This window comes from Ursus maritimus, unplaced genomic scaffold (genome assembly GCF_017311325.1).
Source record: "Ursus maritimus isolate PB19 unplaced genomic scaffold, ASM1731132v1 scaffold_18, whole genome shotgun sequence".
Lineage (NCBI taxonomy): Eukaryota > Metazoa > Chordata > Mammalia > Carnivora > Ursidae > Ursus > Ursus maritimus.
This window is the reverse complement of record NW_024424230.1, coordinates 38502391-38525828: the sequence shown is the minus strand read 5'-3', so window position 1 is coordinate 38525828 and position 23438 is coordinate 38502391. Positions and strand designations below refer to the sequence as shown.

The window sequence follows — 23438 nt, the reverse complement described above, 5'->3', positions numbered from 1 at the left end:
AAGGAATAAATGAGCAAAAAACTGACAGCATAATACTGGAGATAACTCTCTGGGATACCAAAAGAGTTATTACCTATTCATCCTCATCATTTGTGAAGAGATCCCCTAAGAAGGAATATTTGTGAATTTTTTCAGAGCTAGAGGCCAGAATTATACCAGTACTATCTCATTTGTGTACTGGGGTAAAGACTTTCATGATAGTAAGGTTTTAATACAACTGAACAAGGGTTTTTGCATTAAAATTTGGCTTTCACAGTCATTAAATAGAGGAAACATGGTTAATATGGCAAAGACTATTAGCTTGCCCACACTTACAGACAGAGGCTATTGTAGAGTTTGTCATATGGATAGGAGTCAGAATTGTCTTTGAGAAAATCCATGTACAGCTTACATTTTCAAGATTATGAGCATAAAATTTCTTTTTTTTAAAAAAAAGATTTTATTTATTTATTCGACAGAGATAGAGACAGCCAGTGAGAGAGGGAACACAAGCAGGGGGAGTGGGAGAGGAAGAAGCAGGCTCATAGCAGAGGAGCCTGATGTGGGGCTCGATCCCACAACGCAGGGATCACGCCCTGAGCCGAAGGCAGACGCTAAACCACTGTGCCACCCAGGCGCCCCAATGAGCATAAAATTTCTGAGTCAGAAATGACTTTGCTACTTCACAGATTCTAAAACCTCAAAAATCAACCTCTTCCCATATCTTGAGCACAACTATGGGCAAGGCATTGTGGGAAAACACAATATTTCAGGCATTATCCATTCTATACCAAGGGGGTTAGTTAAAACAAGGGACAAGTATGTCATATAATGCCATCGATATAATAAAATGTATGATTGTTGCTATATGAACAGTATAGGTAGTAAATATTTTAAGGATTTAAAGGAGATGATGACCACCCTAAGTAAGGCCTATCAGAGATTTGAATTATATTTTCTCATCAGACATGTAGCCTCAAGGGCTTTTGGTTTTGCAGTTCTCTCTTTTTTTTTCTTTTTCTTTCCTTCCTTCCTTCCTCTCTCTTTCTCTCTTTCTTTCTTTTCTTTCCTGTGAGTTAATTTAACATGGCCAATCATGTTGGAAAATAAGTGAATACATTTAATAGGGCATCCTAGCCCAGCTGGTTTTAATAGTATGAATTGCTTTTAAGAAAAACTTGTAAGACAAGTAAAGAACTTCCTGCCAAACTTTATGAATGCCATCTGGCCTGAAGTGGGATGTTGGTGGCCTAGGTCCATTCACAAGGAAAATACAAGTTACCACAACTATTCTGGAAGAGCCTGGAGGGGGGGGGGGGGGTAGCTGCAGCATTTCTCATCAGAAATGTTAAGTGAGGAAGAGGACTGGAGATGAACCAAATAAGCAATATCTCTGGAGAGCCAGAGCTTTTCTGTATTTCAAAGTGTTTGTTATAGTGAAGCAATATTAGCAGTGAGTGGAACTTGAACTGTAGAGAGAAATTGGTGGGAGGAAATCAGAAAGAACACATAAGTCTGAGGATTTTGTGACACCAGCACATAAATCAGAATTTGCCAATGCTTGAATGTTCATTCAGCACACTCTGAAATTACCAAAAATTACTATAAAGACCACCTAGTCACATGGAAACATGCTTGTGAAATGTAAAAAATTTAAGACGTCAAGGTATAAATTCAGTTGCATAGAATGCAAAATGTCAAATGAAAAAAGATGGATAAGATCAGACCCCAAAGATAAAAGTTATTGGGCTGTATGGTAGACTAAAGGTATTTTTCTTTTTCTCCCCTGTATTTCCCTAAGTGGCCATAATTTGATTATATTATGTTGATAATTTAAAAAATATTTATTCAATAAATATTTTATGGCATTATTTTTTTTTCAAAGACACATCGTATATTCTCTCTACCCTCAAGGAACCCTGAATTTAGTAAAAGGGTAAGACATAAAATCTCACAAACAGTACGGAATAGATAAAGTAAGAAAGCCATAGTAAGTCAGATGAAAAATATCACACAAGACTGCTGTGATCATGAAGGCTTAATGAAAGCAGTGGAGTTTGAACAGGACCTTGAAGGACATGATTTTAATAGATAGTGTTGAACATGAAATGGCATTCTCTGTGGAGAAAACACACAAGCAAAAGGGCAAAGATGGAAAAGCATAGCTGTGTTTGTGGAAAAGCAAGGATTCACATTGCTCAGTGAACATAGTAGTAAAGAAAAATGTGACCTGGAAGTGAGGCTGAGGCCAGGTTTTAAGGAATCTTGGATGCCAAGGGAAAAGTTAGACTATGTCATAGCATCCTGATAGCTAATCTGTGTATTTCACTTTGGAGTTTACCAGCTTTTTTTTCACATTCTTTATGTGAGATTTTCATGATAATGTTTTGGATAAGAGATTATCACTCCATATACAGATGACAAAACTCAAGTGGGAGAAGCTCAATGACCTCCCAAGGTCACAGAGCAAGTTCCTTTTGCCCACTCTTGCACTTCCCTGTAGTTAATACACACCAACAATGTATTGTAATTGTTCCTTCTCCCCTCCAGCACATCCTCTTCATCTAGGGCAAATGGAGACATTCACTCATTGTTCCTACATGACTTCAAACGGTTGACTTAAGAAGTTTCTTTGTTGGCAGAAGATGGTGGTCAGAGGATGACTTAATTTTAAAGCCTTGGTTCGACTCCTAGCTCCACTACCTATCAGCTGTCTAACCTCATCAAATAGTTTACCTTTTCTGAGCATTAGTGTCCTGACCTTTAATATATGAATAATATTTACCTCATGGAACTGTGCAGAGGAGTAAATGAGAAAACGTGAATAAAATGCCAGCATAATACCTGATTTATAATAAGCATTAAATCAGTGGAAGTATTATGTTGTTATAATATTGTTGACATAATAACTTTGAATTAATAACTAAATCCTATTTCTTTTATTCCTTTTTTCCTAATTTAGTTCAGTTTTCAAATGTTTCTATTTTTTTTTAAAGATTTTATTTATTTATTTGAGGGAGAGAGCACATGAGAGACCACAAATATGGGAGGGGTGGGGTAGGGGGGAGGGAGAAGCGGGCTGCCCCAAACGGGGTTCCATCCCAGGACCCATGAGATCATGACCTGAGCCAAAGGCAGACACTTAACCAACTGAGCCCCTAAACACCCCCCCCAAATGTCCTGGATTTGAGTGACTTGATTGGAAGCAAGAAGCCTGCCATCTCTGTAAACGTAGGATGACTTCATCCCTCAGCCAAATGTTCCCCCCAGCCCCGGCCCACCTATGTGTTATTTTGTTGTATATAGGGGATTTGAAAGGCCACAGAGGAAAAGTCAACCTAATAAATAAAAAACAGAAGGGGAGGTTAGAATCAAGACCACTTTACCTGAAGTTATATAATTCTTTGTAGCCTGAGGAGTAGACAGGCTACATGTTAACTCACTCCAATCATCTTGTTTTTAGCATCGTTAGTGAGCTAGAAGCGCTGAGGTAATGTTACTCCTGCTAATATTAAGAACTGGCATTTACTGAGTCCTTAATATATGCCAGGCAATAACCTAGACTAGAATAAGCCACTCACACTTCAATTTGTAGAAGGCTTTGTTCTTATTCTCATGTTATTGTGTTGCATTCTTGGAGCGTGTTTTTCATATTCATCTGTAGAACTAAACCTTTTGTTATTGCACCAAGCCTGTAAGCTCAACCCATGTGGAATACCTCCATCAAGAACCCCACCCAATACTTGGCCCGTATTTACTGTCTTACCCGGAGCAGCACTATACAGGTACAAACACACAAAGAAAACACACTACTTAGATATTTTCTTTTTATATTGACCTTTCCGCTTCTTCTCATTGCTGTTTTCTTTCTCTTTTTTTCTTTTTCTTTCTCTTTCTTTCTTTCTTTCTTTCTTTTTTCTTTCTTTCTTTCTTTCTTTCTTTCTTTCTTTCTTTCTTTTTTTCTTTCTTTCTTTCTTTTTCTTTCTTCTTTCAGATTTATTTATTTTAGAGAGAGAGAGAGCATGAGTGCAAGTGGAAGGAGGGACAGGGAGAGAATCTCAAGCAGACTCCATGCTGAGCATGGAGCCCATCACAGGGTTCGATCTCCTGACCCTGAGACATGATGTGAATCAAAATCAAGAGTCTGACGCTTAACCGAGGTCTGAGCCACCCAGGTGGCCTGCCGTTTTATTTTCTATCACAGTTTCAACATCCTCTAGGTCAGATGCTTCTGGGAAGTCAGGCTGATCTGTCATGATCTTCCTGTTACCTCGTCTATAGGAACTCAGTCTACCAAGATACCCGCCAGTGTGTTTCCATTGGCTTTGAGATGCTTTGCCAACCTTATTTTAGCTCACTTGCTATTTCATTTAAAATACTTCAACCTAGAGAACCAAGTTTAATAAGAACTCTGGCATTTATAGTGATGCCTTTGGGATATGTTCAATAAATATTTGATACTAATAATGTCGATAATGATGACAATTTGTTAGGTGATGTGTAAGTGTCAAGCAGCTGGAAAAATATAAATTTGGCCCTAATGGGGAGCACAAACACAGATACTAACTTTAGGCCTACAGACACAGCTTAATTAACTAAAAAACCTGGTCCCTATGCTCACTCTCCCAGTTTTTGCCTGAATAGTTAGGGAGTAAAAGTAGGCAGTTCCTTGGGATTAGGAAAAAGACACGTTTTTGCTTAACTGCCCGTGCCACCTGGTCAGTACTAGAGGTTTTGGGGATTCAGGGCCTTTGGAAGAAGCCCTGCAACAACTCGCCAGTCAGCTCAGGAGAAGATGGTAACGGAAGCTACCACAGAGAGCAGGCATGGAAGGCTGGAGACCCAGTAGAAGAACACGGAAACCCCCTTGCTCTTGCTTTCATGGAATGCTAGGAGGGATCAAACGGTCCTTTAATTGTGAGTTTAATCATCAGTAAAGGTCCATTTGGCCGGGAAAAGTTAGTAAATTCTTTCCAGCTTGCAGGCTTCAGGAAATAGCTTCCAACCCTTCATAGCTCTTTTCCCAGAAGGTTGCCAACTTCTACCTTCAGCTACATGCCTCAGTATTCCCTACCGTCTCCCACAGCCTCTTTCCTGCCCCTGCACTTCCTTTTCAGATTTTAAAAAGAAAATACAATTCAATGTATTAATGTTTTAAGAGCATTGATCTAATTAAGTGCATGATTCACTTATTCTTTAGAAAGTGTGCAAGTACTGTTTAATACCTATGGTGCTTCTAATAATCTACATATTTAATTATTAGATCTTAGTTAACTTATGCCTCATCACAGCCCTCTTGCAGGGGATAAATCTGATTCTACTCATGATTTTTTAAAAATTCCTTTTTTTTAAAGTCAGCTCCACACCCAACGTGGGGTTTGAACTCACGACCCCAAGATCAATAGTTGCATGCTACAATGACTGAGCCAGCCAGGCGCTCCTCTACTTGTAACTTTGAACTCACAACATTTCTTTCAGAAGCATTCCATAATTTTTTGCATCGTTCATACCATATGAATTTACCTATTGCCAGGAAGCTAAATAAACTTGCAAAGCGCATCAGCAGAGTAACAATATTTAGGCCCTTCCATATTGTAAACCTGTGAACAATTCACCACAGAGATTTATACGTGTGACTTATAGGTAGGAATAGGAGACAGTTGAATTAGTACATAAAGTTTTTATTTAAAGTTTTCCCCTTCCAAGCAAGCTTCATTTACACATTCTAATACTGTACAAAATTTACAATTTCTGTGACTTCTGTACTCACTTTTCATTTCTAATAGTTTGTGCCTTTCTGAAATACAGAAAGCTTTACTTATAGTTCTCATAAATGCTCTTATTTATTTTGGCTAGAAATAAAAAATAAATGAAGAACAAGCCTAAGGAAGGCGAATCTCCTCGTCTAAACTGGGACTTTCAGAAGAAATGGTAGCAGTTGGCGATCAAAGGTTCTGAAGCCGACCTTGTTCTCTTCAGGACGCCAGCTAGGACAGTGCCCTGCAAAGCACCGTCACTTTTTCTTGCCTTCTCTATATCATAGGTTTTCAAAGAAAAAGAAATGAAAGTTGATTGCACTGGAGATATATGTATATATATATATTTATATATATATTTTTACAACGGATCCTTTGGATCTGAACATACAAATAAATACAAAAACAACAAAGATTGCACTTTACTGTAGAAACGGCATTAGATTCCAGCACACCCATCTAGCTTGACATGCTCCACGGTGAAAGCTTATCACCAAGGCATTTTTAATCTGTGGCTTCCCCACATTGTTGTTTCGAACGACACATTTGTTGGGGGATTCAACAACACCTCTGGCTGGTGAAAACTATTTTAGGCTGGTATTTACTCCTAACTGTTGTTGTTCCAGCTCTGAAGGGCTTGACGATCAAATTCATGCTCCTTCCGGTTTTGCTTTGTTGACTGGCAGCACTGAAAAACTATCTCCTGCTCTCCCGACCTTCTGCTCCTAAATTCCTCTTGCTTCTAAAACAGCTAGCAATCGCTCACCTAACTGAGCTCAGGCATCTTTGGTGATAACAAACAAATGTGATGAGTTGGAGAAAAATCAGGGTAAGTCGTGTGCTTTTCTAGAGCCGAATCTAGAGCCATTTCTAGAGCCAAAGGTGAGGAAGAGGGAGAAATATTTCTTAAGAGCTATGATTCATTCCTGTGGCTCTTTTAAGTTGTGTGTCTTAGGGACAGAGAGACAACTGAGATTGTACTTAAAAGAAATTATTCTTTCTTTTCATCCCTGAATTCCTGAAAGCAATCTCCCAGTTTCATTATGGGTTAAGTTTGGGTCAGATGTGTTACCCAACAGAATCTCTTCAATATTGTAAGAGCGACTTTGTCAGTCCTACCTTTTGAAGGAAATGACAGGTGTGTTCACTACCTTTTTATATACTGTAAAAAATGAGAAACCATAAGCCTCTGTGGAATGAACAGTGATGTAATATATTTTGTTTTAATCTTTCGTATAAAATTGAGGACACAGATTATGACCGGCTGGCCTAGAACCTACGGGGCAGAAAGCAATTGCTACAAGAGCCAACATCTTTCTCTTCTCTGATCCCATGAGGTGCTCTAAGGGGCAGAAGGTAAATGGAATGAAGGTCTATAGAAACAAACATGTTCCTCTTTAATCTTATATGATTTTCTATAACCGTGTTGCCTATGGAGTCTGTGAAGTAGCCACAGGTTAGGAATATAGAATCAAGTGGCGATTTCTGTAATGCAGTAGGTATTTTAGCGGGTCAAATTCTGAATCAGTCATGAACACAATATCCCCAAAACTCCAACACAGATCACATGCAGGTAGACTACAGTGCACAATACTGATCGTAAGTCTCTCTGGGGGCGCTCTTCGGTGTTTTATCTTTCTCCTTTTGAGAGTTAAAATCCACGTGAGGAGTTTTTGTAAAGCTGGGACAAGTTCAAACCAGTCTGAAATGGAAGAGTCTGTCACCACAGGAAGTTTTGTGTGATCCGAGTTACAGACACGGTATCTGTCCAAGAACGGGTCTTTTTCTTCTGTAGTTACTTGGAAATATCGTTAGAAACCAAGGGTGGGTTTCGGCAGTTGTACCATTAGAATGCACTGTTCCTAGTATAATCGTGATGTCACCCGTCATTGTCTCCTAGAATGTGATTCTGTTCATTCCAGGGTTTGCTGGTGTTATTTGTTGTAAGGTACACAGGCGGGCAGGATAACCGTCGCACAGGCGGGGCCTGCCAGTGGTTCCGCTACATCTCCTTCCAGTTCCGTCCAGGTGCCTTTCTCCGGACAATAGCATATTGTGGATGACTTGTAGGCCCCCTATAAGGGCAGAGCAGGGGGCATTTAGGGAAGAATGTTCAGAGAAGTGCAATGGCGATCTTACTTATCACATGTACATTGGAAAGAAAACACCAATTCTCGGCTCTTGCTCAAAAGTTCCAAATGAAAGCTGTGGAGTTTAAACTGTTTCATTTGAAGGGAAAATTTGAGATTCACAAGATTTCAAAATCTGTGTGTATGTGTACGTGTGTGTAATTAATAATAAAAGTCAAGTGCCTACAACACCTCAGTGATCAGCAAATCCTTTAAAAGAACTGACCAAAAACTGGATCTTTATCTAGCCAGTTTAAGTGAAAAAAAAACTCATCCTCAATTTTCAAATAATTTCAGTAAATTGGATTTGAGATTGTTGCCTCACTTTTCCATTTTTATTTTACTACTGTAGAGAGTCAGAGCTGGCATTCAAAACTAGCTTAAAATAAACTGGAAAAGTGGGCTTGCCAACTTCTTTGCACATTGATTGACTGATTGATTTTCAAGTGGTCACATGAGAAATAAAAATTGTCTTTAATGGTGTTTCCTTTGTCAATGTCTGGGGGTAGTGCTTGTGTAACATTTCCCTCCCAAAACTGGAGGCATTTGGTTTTTATCATAGGCAAAAATCAAAACTTCCAACCAATCTAGTCATTAGTTTTTGAAAGCGTACTCTTATAATACCAACCCACAACTAAGAAAATATAAAAACAGTCATCATTTAAAAAATGAGTATGTAGACCACACAGCCCTACGTGTCTCCTAATGTGATGTAATTCCAACTACATGGTCACCTCCTCAGGTGTTCTTGACAAAAGAGAAAAAAAAAAAAAAAGAAAGAACAAAAGAAATTTTAAAGAGAAAAAAGCTGAGCTTAATTATTAAGTCCTTATGTCTAACTCTCCATTTTATAGGAAATACAGAAGACAGACTATTTTAAATGACATCACAAGGTAGTCATTAGTCCATTCCAGAATGTCAGCTATTCTCTATGATAACTAACTGATCCTGGTGTTTTGTTTTTTTTCCCCTACAAGTTAATGGTATGGAAGAAGAAGTAGAGTGGGGTAATTTTCCAGATTGCAAGAGATGGATGAGATATAATAACCAAATACAAGTGAGACTGTTGGATCTTAACTTGAACATATTAACTTGAAATATACATTTCAATAGGAAACATTTGAATATAGATTAGATACAAAGGAATTATTGTTAATTTTATTGGGTGTGATGATGGTATGTTTACATACATAATTTTTTTTAAAGATAAATCCTGAAGCATTTAGGGCGAAATAATATGTCTAGAACTTGCTTCAGACTGCTTCAGACTGCTTCAGCCAAAATTTTTAAAAGAGAGGACAGACGTGGGGCGCCTGGGTGGCACAGTGGTTAAGCATCTGCCTTCGGCTCAGGGTGTGATCCCGGCGTTATGAGATCGAGCCCCACATCAGGCTCCTCCGCTATGAGCCTACTTCTTCCTCTCCCACTCCCCCTGCTTGTGTTCCCTCTCTCGCTGGCTGTCTCTCTCTCTGTCAAATAAATAAATAAAATCTTTTAAAAAAAAAAGAGAGGACAGATAAAGTATGGCCAAATCTTGATGGATGTGGAAGGTGGATGCTGGGTTAACCAGAGTCCAGTGTACTCTCGCTTTCTGTGTGAGCTTGGACATTTTCGTGATAAAGACTGGGCAAAGTGCCAAGCAGTGGCCCATTATATATCCTAAAGAGAATTTGTGGATATTTAACAGTTTCTTGTTTTCAGACCTCCCTGGTCAGAAACTTTTCGGACAATTCAAACGATTTGACAAACTATGCAAACAATTTCAACAGAACGTTTGTAAAACCACTTCAGTCTCACTTGTAGTTGGAAAGCCAGAATCACAAAAGCATGGGGATAGGAGAAAAGTGGAGAGCAACCACATTTTGGGATACGGTTGATCAGAAAGCAAGCTAGCTGGACAGCAACCACACTGATTCTTTTTTATTACTTGAAGTAACTTACGGCTTGAATACAAGCATGATACTCTTCAACTTTTTTTTTAAGATTTAATTTAATTAATTAATTTAGTTGAGAGAGAGCAAGAGTGAGAGAGCACAAGCAGAGGAGGGAGCAGCAGAGGAAGAGGGAGAAGCAGGCTCCCCACTGAGCAGGGAGTCTGATGTGGGACTTGATCCCAGGTCCCCAAGATCACGACCTGAGCTGAAGGCAGATGCTTAACTGACTGAGCCACCCAGGCGCCCCCAAGCATGATACTCTTAAAAAGGTTTTTGTGTAGATGGTAACACACATGGGGGGACACACAAGGAACGAACGAAGCAGAAAGAAGGAGGGTGAGGTAAATGTGGACACATACCATACTCCAGCTGTAGCCTCCCACAAGGTAGATGCTGTCATCTAGCACCGCACAGCCAGGACCACTTCGACCCTCCAAGATGGGAGTTTGGAGAATATTCCACTGGTCACCTTTTGGGTCATAGCATTCCACTAGCATTACATCGAGGTGGGAGAAACCTAAGTGACATAGCAAAATGCAACCACATAAGAATAAACTCTCAGTGTCCTGATTCAAGGCTAGGGCTTCTTTTTTAAAAAGCTCTAGAACCAAGAAATAGACAATTGTGTCTTTAAAGAGACAATAGTATAAATTTACTAGTGAAATTGGGAGACATGTTACAGAGACCTCAAACAAGCAAACTCTGGGTATTTCCAATTAATTCAAAGCAAGAATGTCTGACTTGATGTCATTGGTAAACGTTGATTATATGGGGGTAGTTCTTATTTTAAAATGTTTACTAAAACCTTATTCACAAGGATTAAAGTAATGAAAAGCAAGCATTTTATAGAGTGCTTACGATAAGCTGATTGTCTGCCAAGTGCTTTATGCAGATGAATTCACTTAATTCCCCTCAACCACCCGCTGAGATAGTCATGCCATTATGTTCATTTTACAGATGAGAAAACTGAGGGACAGAGAGAGGGAATGACTTGAATAAGTCACACAGCCAGCAAGTAGACAGGCTGAGGTTGAAACTCAGGCAAACAGGCATCGGAGCTCATATTCTTACAGACTAAACTGTACAGCTTTTCCTAAAAGAATATTTAACTCTCTTAAAATGTTTTAATTAACTAAAAACATGGTGTTCAGGATCTTTTACCTTTTTAACACTTTATGTTTATAAACAACTATGATGATGTGAATGGTTTCCAATATCTAGTAAGGATCAAGGTAGAGTAGGGGGCGAACTTCGGCTGAGGGCTTCTCCTCTCACCTCTGATGAAGTTTCTCAGTGGCTGGGGCAGTAAGAAGGTTGCAGAGAACAACTTAAGTTCTTGGACTCCACTGGGGCCCTGCTTTTAATTTAGGAAGTCAAAAATCCATAGGGGGAGAGCTTCATGGTCCCCGAGCAGACCAAATCCTTAGTAATATTTTTCTTCTATTTAAATGCATGCAATGGATATTTGCTAGCTGACAATTACAATGCATACACTAACTTAATCAACCTACTGTACTCTTCAAAGTCATTGAGAAGATAGACCAAAAAGTAAAATAATTTTCATTCTGGAGGAGGTGGACAAATTATTTCAGGCCACTAACTTCTTATGTAAAATAAATCACATAGCTTTGGGAATAGTAGAATGAAGGGCTTACTGGAATTCTGTGGTATATTCATTTCCTTTACTATTAAGATTATTGATGATAATATACGTGAATGAGGCAAATACCCAGTTCTGAAGTTCTAGTGCCATCACGGGGGGATACGTATGCCTTCTCTGTGCCCAGTACATATATTATATATGTCGACTGTAAGCCTCACAAAAACTGCAAGGAAAGGATAATTATCCCTCTTTTATAGACATGAGGTTGAGTGTCTTGAGTAAGACCACAGAGCTGCGAGTGCACAACTGGGACCCAGACCCATACCTTTCCCTCTAAGCCACAATGCCTCCCTGAGCCAACCTAATTTGATGTGTGTGTGTGTTATTTCTCATTTAGGTTGTCATTCCCCAAATCTCTCTGTTCTAGTATAACCTCAAACATTAAGAGTTCCTAGAATGTTTAGTCATTATTATGCAAAAGAAATTAGCAGAAATCACATTTTAATGTACAAAGCTACAAAGTTAATACCGTATACAAATATTTGGATGTAAAGGAATGGTGTATGGATTGAAATGAAGGAGCACCAGTGAGAGAGAAAAGGAATAAAACGGGAAGAGTTACAAGCAGCAAAGATAATCTCCCACTGAGGAGAGCACAAAGACGAGCAGCTTCGATCAGGATACTGACATTTCGGACCGAATATGAACTTGGACATAGTTACATCAACATTACGCCTGCGTGGTCTTTATTACCTTAGGGGTACATATATATACGAGGAAAACCAGAAAGGAATGTCGACATCTACCCTATTCTTTAGACGGCTGTACTATGGAAAAATAAATGCACACATGGGCCTTAGCTACCACACTCAATGGCCTGTTTCTCCTTTGGTTCAATTCCAAGGATCATGGCAGGTCGGAGCTGGAGGAGATTTCAGAGATCACCTAGACCAGTTTCTTCATTTTCAGGTGAGGAGACTGCGGCCCGAAGCAGTTCGCGACTCTTCTTAACACGAGAGTTCTGTGTCCCTGTCGCACCCCGTGTAGTGCGCATGCGCATAAAATCACACGCGCACAGAAACTACAGGAAGTTGTCATCGACATATAAGGAGAAGGAAAGGAGCCCAAACAAAACCCTAAAAATCCCATGTTTTAAATATTTTTTATTCATAAAGCAAACAAAGAATTCGAGAGTCCTAGAAGGTTTGGTATTCAACTCTTCAAAGAAATAATTCTAAATTTAGACATGAAATTCTACGAAATGTTTTCTTTAAGAAAAATCATGTATTAGCTTCTTTGTGCAGCTGTGACTGAAGTTCTTTATGATTACTACAAAAAACAATTTTCTGGAAAAAATTTATTACTATAACTTTGGTGATAAGGAATAATTTATTTTACTGAATTCGTTGTTACAACAAATTGTTTGTGCTTTTCAGTTATTAATGCTCTCGTTTTTTACTTTCTGTTGACATCATTATTCATTTCTTTAATGTGTGTGGTAACTTAAAAATAATCCTATCTGCAGAGGAGCCAAAAAAAAAATGCCTGCCCAAGGGTACAGCTAATTTACAGAGTTGGTTTTATTTGGTCAACTGGTTTTTTACTTGGTTAACTATGATTATCTAATGAGAAACCCCCTTAGCAAGAAACATGAGATGCAAATGATATTGTGATTTAAGGAAAAAAAAAAAAAGACCTTTCAAATGATTTCCTCCAATTGCATACAAGCGATCATTCATTACAGCCAAAGTGTGGATGGCGCGTTTGGTGTTCATATCTTGTTTTCGAGCCCAGACATCCATTACAGGGTCATAGCAATATAGCCATGGGACATATTCCCCGTTGTGCACACCCCCTGCGAATTAAACATATACATACAAGTCAAGAAAGTGCCTTGGAACTGAACTTTGTCACCGAAAGTGGAGGAATGACTTGCCTGAAATATATATTTTCCCATTGTGCACCGCTCCTGCGTGAGCTGCCAGAGGCTGTGGCAAAGAGGACACGTAACGCCATTCGTTTGTTTCTAGGTTGTAGCACTCCACGCTGGACAAATAGCCGGTTTCGTTCCTTCCCCCAATAACGTATAAATGTTTGTCCAACCGACATGCATAGAAACTGGCTCGTCTACAAGGAAAATAACAACCCACCATAAATCACAAAAGAAATTCAGTCAGGCAAGGGAGGTCCATCCTGCCTTAGAAAGAGTTGCAGGGATTTGGAAATCACACATAAATCTGAGGCCTTTACAGTAATCGTATGCAATGCTCACTCCGTTAACATTTTGGTATTCAAGTAACAGTAGAGGAGAAATTCACCAACTCTGTTTCAGCTCCTTTTATCTTGCTTTTTTATACACTGTTAAAGTGTTCACTAATGTTTGGGATATTTGGTACCTTGTAAGGATATCACAGCTCAGTAAGACAAAGTGAAAAATGAGGTAGATAATGTAACAATAATAAATTATCTTGACATTCACTTTTTTCATGGTCCTTCAAGGGTCATTGTTCCCAATTTATAAGAGAACTACATCATCAAAATTTTTCTTCAATTATCATTTTTTTTCCTTCCCAGTACTACTGCAAATAGAGAAACTTTTGTGAACTGAAGTTAGTGTTGAAATTTTGCTCTTACATAACCTATTGTAGGAATTTCAGTGATATGGCTTTTGGTGTTGTTTCTTACAAAGCTACAGGATAGTTTTTAGTCTCTTCTCAAGAGAGGCAATTTATTAAATTTTCCCATTATGCCTTCAAAGGCCAAAGACACCAGCTGTGTTGGAAGGACTGGAGACAGGGAGACCAATTCTGAGGCAGACCATAAGATAGGAGTGAGATATTGAGGACCTGAATTAGAGTTTTATGGAAGACATACAAGGGCTGATGCCACAGATTCTTTAAAGGAAGATGTAAGACCTGGGAACTAGTAAGACATGAGAGCTGAGGGAGAACACATGTTCAAAGGGGACTCAAAAATTTGGAGTTAGGATGACTGCGTTGATATGTTGAGCAAGTCCCTGACCCTTTGTTTCTTTTATCTCATTGCTGCTACTGGAATAATATACTTTATGGGGATAACATGTGGTCCAATACTGAATAAGTTCAGTTGGTAAGTGCCAGCCCCTCAGAGAATGTAATTTGTTTGATGAATGTGCGGTCTTCATAAAAATTAGTGCCAAGACTCTTGGGCAATGTGACTAGCAAGATCAAGAGTCCTAGAGGTTTTTTTCAGGAGATTTTCCAAGTCGTGTTTACAAAGTGCCGCCACCTCTGGGAAGCAGTATACAGCAGCTTGATTAAGTTTAGTCTCTGGAACAGATCGCCTGGCTACATGATTTCTTGGATGTGTGACCTTTGACACGTGACTCAATCCCTCTCAGCCTCGGATTGCTCATCTGTAACAGGGGGGTGTTAATGGCACCTTCCTTACGGGGTTATTTGCAAATACATATGTAAAGTGCTGTCCTAGTGTCCCGCGTTTGGTTCATGGTTTGGAACCATCAGTTAACATTACCCAGCTAAAACGGTTTTAAAAAATCAGCCATCAAGATGTTTGCAAGGAAACTTTTCCTAGTAATATTTTAAATGACAGTTAAATTCTTTCATGTTTAGTTAGGTGATTTATTACCATATGGGTAATGGTATATGTTATAGATGGTGATGTATTCCGTTTTTTTTTTTTTTTCATTTTTTCCAGCTTTCTTGAGGGATAATTGCCAAATAAAATTGTAATATATTTCAAGTTCAACTGCAGTGATTTGATATATGCATACATTGTGGAAGGACTCCCACAATTAAGTGAATTGACACATCCATGACCTCACAGAGCCACTTTTTTTTTGGTGAGAACACTTAAGATTTACTCTCTTAGCAAATTTCAGATGTGCAGTACAATATTAACTACAGTCATTGTGTTACACATTAGATACTCGGAACCTTTTCATCTTTTAACTGAGAGTGTATACCTTTGACCAACTTCTCCTCATTTCCCTCATCCCCTAGCAACTAGCAACAACCATTTGTTCTGTTTCTGTAAGTTTGACTTTTTTTTTTTTTTGTAAATTCCACATATAAGTGATACCATGCAATATGTGTCATTCTCTGTTTGGCTTCTGTCACTTTGCAAAATGGCCTTCAATTTCATCCATGTTGTCATAAATGGCAGTATTTCCTTTTTATATGGCTAAATAAGATTCCATTGTACATATACGCCACCTTTTCTTTATCTATTCATCTGTTGATAGACACTTAGGTTGTTTCTATATCTTGGCTATTGTGAATAATGCTGCAATGAACATGGGAGTAGAGATACCCCTTCAAGATGTTGATTTTGTCTTCTTTGCATATAAAATCAGAAGTGGGATTGCTGGATCATATAGTTCAGTGTTTTTTTTTAATAGTCCTGAAACTGTTAGCATCAGTGATCATTTTAGAGCAAAATTCTGGCTCTGTTTGTTTTCTTCTGTATTTTCTTGATGCTTTTGAAAGAAATATGTGCTGTGGAAAATTCAGAAGGATGATGAAGAACAACAATGATGGGGAAAGGAGGAAGGAAAATAAAGAGCAGGTGTGGGATTTCTTAGAGTAAGTCTTGTGAACTGGGCCCTCTGGGTCTTCTGAGGGGTCCAGGAAGCTCTGAAATTACAATACAATTATAACAAAATGTTGCATATACAGGTTTTGCACATGTGCCTTTTTGGAGAAAATGTTTGTTTGGAGAAAGTTATTTGGAAGAAGCTTTTAATCAGATTATCAGAGTAATCATTAATCTAAACATTTTGGGATTTCCTATTACAGAGAAGTAAAAACCCATTTAAATATAATATATGTTAAATATAATATTAGGTTATAAACATTAGGTTAAAAACAGTTGCAAAATTAAGTGCCCACAGATGTCCACTGCTTCCTTCTACTTCTCCAGCCGGATTTCAGTTGTTCTCTCATTGAATATGATGGGTCCCAGTTGTCTTACAAGTGCTTTTACCTTCTGAGTTAAAATGTTTCATTGAAAAGACTGACATGTCTACAAGAAGAGACCGAAGGAACACAGATATTTCTTTGCACCGTGGACACAAGAGTACGTCACTATCCCTCTTCCATATGATGATTCTAAAACAAGTCTTAGAGCCTCTGAAATAATTTTACTAAGGGGCCATGCTTAAATAATTTGAACTACGTAGGCTGTAAGGTGCTGCGTTCTTCTCTGCGCTATATACTGGTCTAGAAGAGAAAATGCCTGTTAGTCATGACAAGTATAAAAACTCTCCATTAAATACGTTTAGATAATGAGGAATAAGAGCAAGATCTCCTCATGGTAGTGTGAACTCCTTTCATCTAGTCTAAATTGTTCTCTCACTTTTTCTGTCCTGGTTCCTTCCTTCCTCAGTGACATTGAGTGAGCCTGTCAGAACTTGCTCTTTTTTTAGCCAAGATTTTCTTAATTTGATGCTTCATGTGTACTCCTGGCTTTATCCACACAGTGTCACTGTTAGGATCTAAATGGGAAAAAAAATCAGTAGGTTTCACTTCCTGACAAAAAGTGTATTTTTATGTAGAAATTCCAATAGTGAAGATTCTGAGCCTCGGACTTACCCCCTTGCATGCCCAAAGTGAGAATTCATGAAATGCATTATAGGAGGACTGGATAGTTAATGGTCTGTCAGCAACTGTGAACATTTGCTCCAGGCTAAAATTTTACCATACCAGGTCTTTCTTGGGAGTGTTCCCTGCCCCTCCTCCCCACATAAAGAACATAGGATTAGGCTATTTGGGGCTTTTTTTTGAAAAGTAAATTCCAGATTACTGAAGATTTTTAAATGGGATTACACTATGTGTTTCAAATTGTTCCTTTCTCCCTCCTCCAGCCCTTCCTGGCCCAACGCCAGAGGCAATATTCAATGTATTGTGATAAGTTAAAAAAGACTACCAGCAACTTCTACAAACATACTTTGAACCCTGCGTGTTGTACAGGTCTTTACTAGTTCTTTCTGACCCTTCGGGTGGTCAATTTATTTCCCAAAGCATGAGACTGAATGACTACAACCTTATCTCGGCTTGAATTCTTGACTTTCACCATCAGGTTAAAAACGGCAACAGATTTTTCAAACAGAATATTGTTTCACATTGTTTCTTGTAAGGATTCTAGAAATGAAATTTCTAAATTTGGAAACAATTTTTTATGTATTTGCTTCTAGCTCTTCTCTTACTTTGTGAAATATAAACTTCATCGTTGGTGCTCTCCAAACTGCTTTTTCTTTTTCATCTTTTTTTTTTCTAGACTAGGTAGGGGGTAAGATTTCCATATGAATAATACCCAAAATGTCTATTTTTACTGGAAAAAATGTGAAGTCACCAAAGCATTTCTATTGATCCTAGTTTCAATTTTTAACCTCTTCTTTTCACTAAAAAATCAAATCCTACATCTGAGACCAAAACAACTCAGTAGCATTACCTTTAAATTTATATTTTCCTGCAATCAGTTCATAGGTAGCAGGGATGCAATTCATCAGTTAGTTGAGTAAACCTAGAAGCAGTGTGCCCATCTCCCTGTTGAACTGGGTGGGGGGGGGGGTATTCTGCACTTTTATTATAACACTCCTTGGGAAGCTATGATTAGATAAGATATCCTAGGAGTCTGTCCAGCCAGCAAGAAGAGTGGGTTACCCCAGAGGTGGTTTTCAACATGTTTCTATTATTCTCAGTTTGGTAATTTCTCAGCATAACCACTTCTCAGCTGTTTGGTAGCCACTAATGGAAGGAGGGAGGTGGGAGAACTTCTGGTGAGCCTGATTCATGATCTATACAATGCAGAATTAACTCATTCAAATGTTTCCAGAAACTTCTTTTTGGATCTGAAGGGTGTCTCATATATTTTCTTCTTTATTTTTCTTCTTCGTTTAATCACCAATTAAGCCACACCGGTCACTGATCCTACTTGATACTTAGAATAGAGGCTTGGCAATGACAGAAAAATTTCATTTTAAGTTATGGATTGCTGCCTGGATCAACCAACCCATAGGAGATCTGGAGCTAGAAGATTGACTGGGCATTTGTGAGATCTGCCTTTTCCCACTCAGCTCTGTAAGGAGCTCTTTATTTGGTCTATCGAGTTGATTGTTCTAAATCTAAAAAAAAACTTCTCTTACTAGGGACCTGACATGATATACCATAATGACTTAGAAAGAAACGTTAAACAGTCCATCCTGTCAACGGTGGCTGCCGGGCGCCGACAGACCATGGCAGGTCTTTTTATCAGGTCAATGAGCTGCTAAAAATTGTCTAAGTAGGACCCTGCCATGATAGGCCATAGTGCCTCAGAGGAAGTCATTATAGAATATCAAGTAAACAATACACATTTAAAAAAATTACTAATTAGGTTTTGCAGCAATACTTCTCATCCTTAGGGGCTCTACAGTGAGATAATTGACCGCGACGTGAGTTATGCCTCCCAAACCGAAGGCGTGAAGGTTAATTATCGTGGTGTGCAGCCCCCAGCAAAGGGGCCGTGGAGATGAGATGCTGCCACTTCAAACCTATTACTGGTATTTATTTTAAAAATATTTGTTTAAATAAAACTTTCTGGAATGGTTTTGATTAAAGGGTAAAGTGATGCAGCCACAGTAAGGGCAACCAAGAACTAACCCCAAAGGGAGAGAACCAAGGCGCACTGGAGAAAGGCCTCTGGACGCTGCCAGGCACACGGGTGTGCACCAGAGGGGGACGGAGAAGTTTGTCAGTTTTGTTAACTGACCTAGGATCATTTCTCGAGGTCCCTGTGAGCTACACGGTCCTAGAAGTGTCTGTGGTCCTTATATTGTGCCTCATCATTTCCAATGTATAATTTTTAGTTTCCTTAAAGAGGGCTTTACTCTATTTATAGGGAATAGAGCATTCGACACGGAGTTTTCTCCTTGCATTGACGCATACTGCCTTGCCGCAGTAATGCACATTTTTGAATAAATGATATTACCCGAACACTTCCTGTTCACTTGGAATTTATGATTAAGGATCTAAGTTGATCTTAGTGTAATCTAATTGAGTGTTTATAAAAGAGATGTTAAGGTGAAGAGTCATGAGGGAAACAGGAAAGAAAATCATTGCTTCAAAAATTCAGAGCAGAAGAAGAAATAGGTTGCAGCTTATTGCTATTATATTGGATACTTGGCTCAAGAGGGTGCTGAAGTATTATTTGAAAAGAATCAAAAGCTCAAAATTTATTAATATTTTTTCAATGGTTTTATTTATTTATTTGACAGACAGAGCCAGACAGCACAAGCAGGGGTGCAGGGGAATGGCGGAGAGAGAGGGAGAAGCAGGCTCCCTGCTTGGGACCCTGATGCGGGGCTGGATCTCAGGACCCTGGGATCATGACCTGAGCTGAAGGCAGATGCTTAACTGACTGAGTCACCCAGGTGCCCTGAGTGCTCAAAATTTAGCACAAATGGGAATCGGCATGTGCATGTTAAGATGTGGCCTCGTGTAGGTAACAGCAGGAGAGGCAAAATCTGTGTGAATGTAGTAGCTGCTTGTCCCTTGGCAGCTAGGAGATGGGGGTGAGATAAACACCAAATACATCAAAAATGAGATGACAGCTTGCAAAACTATTTTTTTAAAAGCTAACAAAGGACCTGTTCTTGAATGTATGATGGGAGGATAGTTGAGAGGGCAAATGTCAAGGATTTGAGTTAGTGAGACTTGAAAATTTAATACTGCAATTTCCACTTCAAAATGGATACCATTGTAAGAATGGTGTTTTATATTTCATTTATCGGATTTAAGTCTATTATCACTGAGAAAAGTGGGAGAGGCAGTGCTATTTTAGCTCCAATTGCCAAAAAACCAAAGCAATGTAATAACGGAAGACAAGTCAACAATTTTTTTCTTCCTTCATTAGGACCAATAAATTGACCTATTTTATTATTTTTCTCCATTGAGTTAACAAAGTACTTACTCTAAATTGGCCAGGCCAAACTTTGCATTTTGACTCATATATCTTTCATTGACTCCATTTAGCATAATTTATCACAGAAAACCATTCAGCACCCATGCTTCCTGCAAAGCTGCTACAAATATTTCAGACATAAGAAATGAACACTTACCTTTCTTGCATGGGTGGAAGTTGTATCCAGCTATTAAATCGAGGATCATATCGGCTGACAAAATTTGTACTGTGTTTTCCTGTAAAAATATATTTGAGACATTTAAAACTTCGATTCCTTTGTTGTTTTGCACATTTAATAGTGTTTATAGGATGTCTCTGTTCTCAGGTGTTAACACACAGACGAATTAAGTGCAGGGACTACCTAACACAGTCTGAGAAGCAGTAAGTCAGGGAAAAATAAATGTGCCAGCTCAACGATTTTCTCTTTTTTCTTCTCTTCCCCTCCATTTTTCCTTTTCTTTCTTTTTTCTTTTTTGGAAGGAGTCAGCATAAAACCATATCAGCCATGAGAATAAAAGCAAGTATGTTTATCAAACCAGTTTTGCCGCACAATTAGGGGACAAATTTCTGGGTTTTGGTATTTCTGTGTTTTAAAAGCATGAAGTTATTGTCTGTAAATAATCAGTTCCAGAGACTACCTTGTGTGATATCTCTGGTGAGAGCCCTTTTTTTAATGATCCAGGAACCTCGCAGTGGTTGAGTCAGCTCTCTCCCCGTGGAAATAACAGCGATCACTAGAATAAGAGTTTGCTTTAGGAAATCGGGTTTAGCCTACGCATGTCACGTTAGTTCTGTGTGTGTGTTTGGGGGAAGCACGGTTGCAGGGACATGTGCTGACATGGGAAACAGGAGTCCTCAGAGCCGTTGAACCAGCTTATCCCCTCTGTTGAGCCTTGGAAGCACAGCAATGCCTCCAAGGCATTAAAATGAATCTTATTTTTCATACAAATTGACACCAAAGCAAGAAATGGAAGCAAAAGAGTGCCTTCCATTTTCTGTGTAGCACCTGAGGTGACGGTTTTCTAAAGCACTTGAAGTTTTAACTCTGAAAGTCTGTTTCTGTTCATATATGTGTAACTAAACATTAAAATACAGGTATCAAACTTCGCCGCAGGAATAAACAGATAGGAGTGTGTGTGTGTGTGTGTGTGTGTGTGCAGTATGTGTGCACATGCTCACACAGGCGTGTATATCCAACACAATTATTAATTGCATACATATATTTTCAGTATTTATTATATGTCTTATGTGTTCTAGATTCTGAGAATATATTGGTAAACAAGAAAGGAAAAGTCCCAGTTCTTGTAAATGAATAAAGAAATATATATTTTCAAATAGAGATGAATGCTATAAAGAAAAATAAAGCAGGGATTAATGGGGGGAGGTTAATTTAAAAAGGATCATTTCCTGCCTATAGAAGTCTTCTGCCAGCCATGCAAATATCTGCAGAATGAGCCTCTCGCATAGTGGGCCAGTGGGTAGAAAGTCCCTGGGGTTGGCCATGAGTTCAAAACCAGCAAAATGCTGGGGTGACTTGGACAGAAGTCAGAGGCATAATGAGGTCCAAATACCATGCGCCTCGTGGACAGGTATAGGATTGTTCCTTCTAAGAACAGTAGGAAGTCACTGGAAGGTTTTGAATAAATGAGGAACATGACCTAATTTCTCTCTTACAATATCACTCTGGCTGTTGTATGAAGAACAGACTGAAGGGGGCCACTCTGGGAGCAAGGGAGCTGTCAGGAAGCCATTATAACAGTCAAGGCAAGAGCTGATGGTGGCTTGGATGAAGGTGGGGACATTAAGATACGGCCAAGTTTGGGAACTATTCTATGGACACAGCAGATAACATTTTCAAATACACTGAATATTGGTATGAGAAAAAATAAGTAATTAAGGATGGCTGCCAGAGTTTTAGCCTGAGTTAACTAGATGGAAGGTCATAAAATTTGCTGAAGTAGGGGAGACCAGGCAAGAGCAGTTTGGGGGTTGGGAAGAGAAACCATTAGTTCTGTTTTGGACTTAACCTTGAGAGGCCCACAGGATCTCAAAGTGGAAGTGTGTGGTAGGCCACTGGCTAAATGAAGATGCAGATGCAAACTTTAGAGTCTTTGGCCTAGAGATATTATTTAAAATCATAAAATAAAATGAAATTAGGCAGAGGGTATGGACATGGAAGATGATGGGTCCTGGGACTGAGCCTTAGAATACAAAAAGAAAAACCAGCAAAGGAAAGGAATTGTCAGAAATAGGAGGGAAAGCATGATATTTTGGAAGCCATGTCAAAGAGTGCTTCAAAAAGACGAGTGAACAACTGAAAACTGACCAGAGGATTTGGCAACATGGAGGCTGGTGGTGGGCTTGACAAGTGGTGATTCAGTGGACAGGTAGGGGACTCCCCAAGAGAGACGAAGATCTAAGAAAACAGATGCAAGAGGAAGGCAATGCCTCTTAGGACTTTTGCCATAAAAAGAAGAAGATGATAGCTGGAGGATGCAGCATCAAGACAAGGTTTTGTTTGGTCCTTTGGTTGTGTTTTTAAGTCCAGAAGTACTGGAAAGTACTTGAGCAGGCAAGAGGAAATGAGAAATAGGCCTTAGATTGGAGCAGGAACAATAATAGGAGGGAAGAGAAAATATACGGGTAGCAACGGAGGTAAATGGCACTAGACTTGGCATTAGACATCTTAGTGGCAAGATGAAGATTGTGTCTTCTGATTGCTTCTATTCTCAATGAACTATGAAGCAAGGCCATCAGCTGAGAGTGAGGAGGGAGGTTTTGGAGAAAGAGGCATGTGAGGAGAGAGAAAGCATGAGATAGCTAACTTGGAGGGTGGGAGGGAAACCTAGTGGGGTTGGCTAGTAGCCAGTATGGCTCATCAGTAGCCGGTTTTCTCCATCCACATGTAGTCATTCAGGTACAGGGAGGAGGGTGAAGAGTGTTAGGTTTAACCAGGGCCAGGGCTTTACCAGGCAGGTATAATGGAAGGACAGATGGACGCAAGGGCTGTAGGTATATGTGCTAATGTGATTTCAGGGATGAGCGACATAAGGCCAGTGAGGAGGGAAGTAAGGACATCAGAAGATGATAGACAGTG

At 39.2% G+C, this 23438-nt stretch overlaps 1 protein-coding gene across 1 annotated transcript in view; it reads right to left on the bottom strand.

The window, feature by feature from the left end:
- Positions 1-5578: 5578 nt before the first annotated feature.
- The window catches only part of KLHL14 (kelch like family member 14), a 97749-nt gene continuing 79889 nt past the window's right edge, over positions 5579-23438 (bottom strand). Inside the window, exons 4-8 of the mRNA XM_040632609.1 lie at positions 20499-20577; positions 13338-13528; positions 13098-13256; positions 10158-10315; positions 5579-7810 (exon numbers count right to left, since the gene is read on the bottom strand). Coding sequence (XP_040488543.1) covers positions 7670-7810; positions 10158-10315; positions 13098-13256; positions 13338-13528; positions 20499-20577 — 728 coding nt within the window. The 3' untranslated portion in view covers positions 5579-7669. The remainder of the gene's footprint in view (positions 7811-10157; positions 10316-13097; positions 13257-13337; positions 13529-20498; positions 20578-23438) is intronic.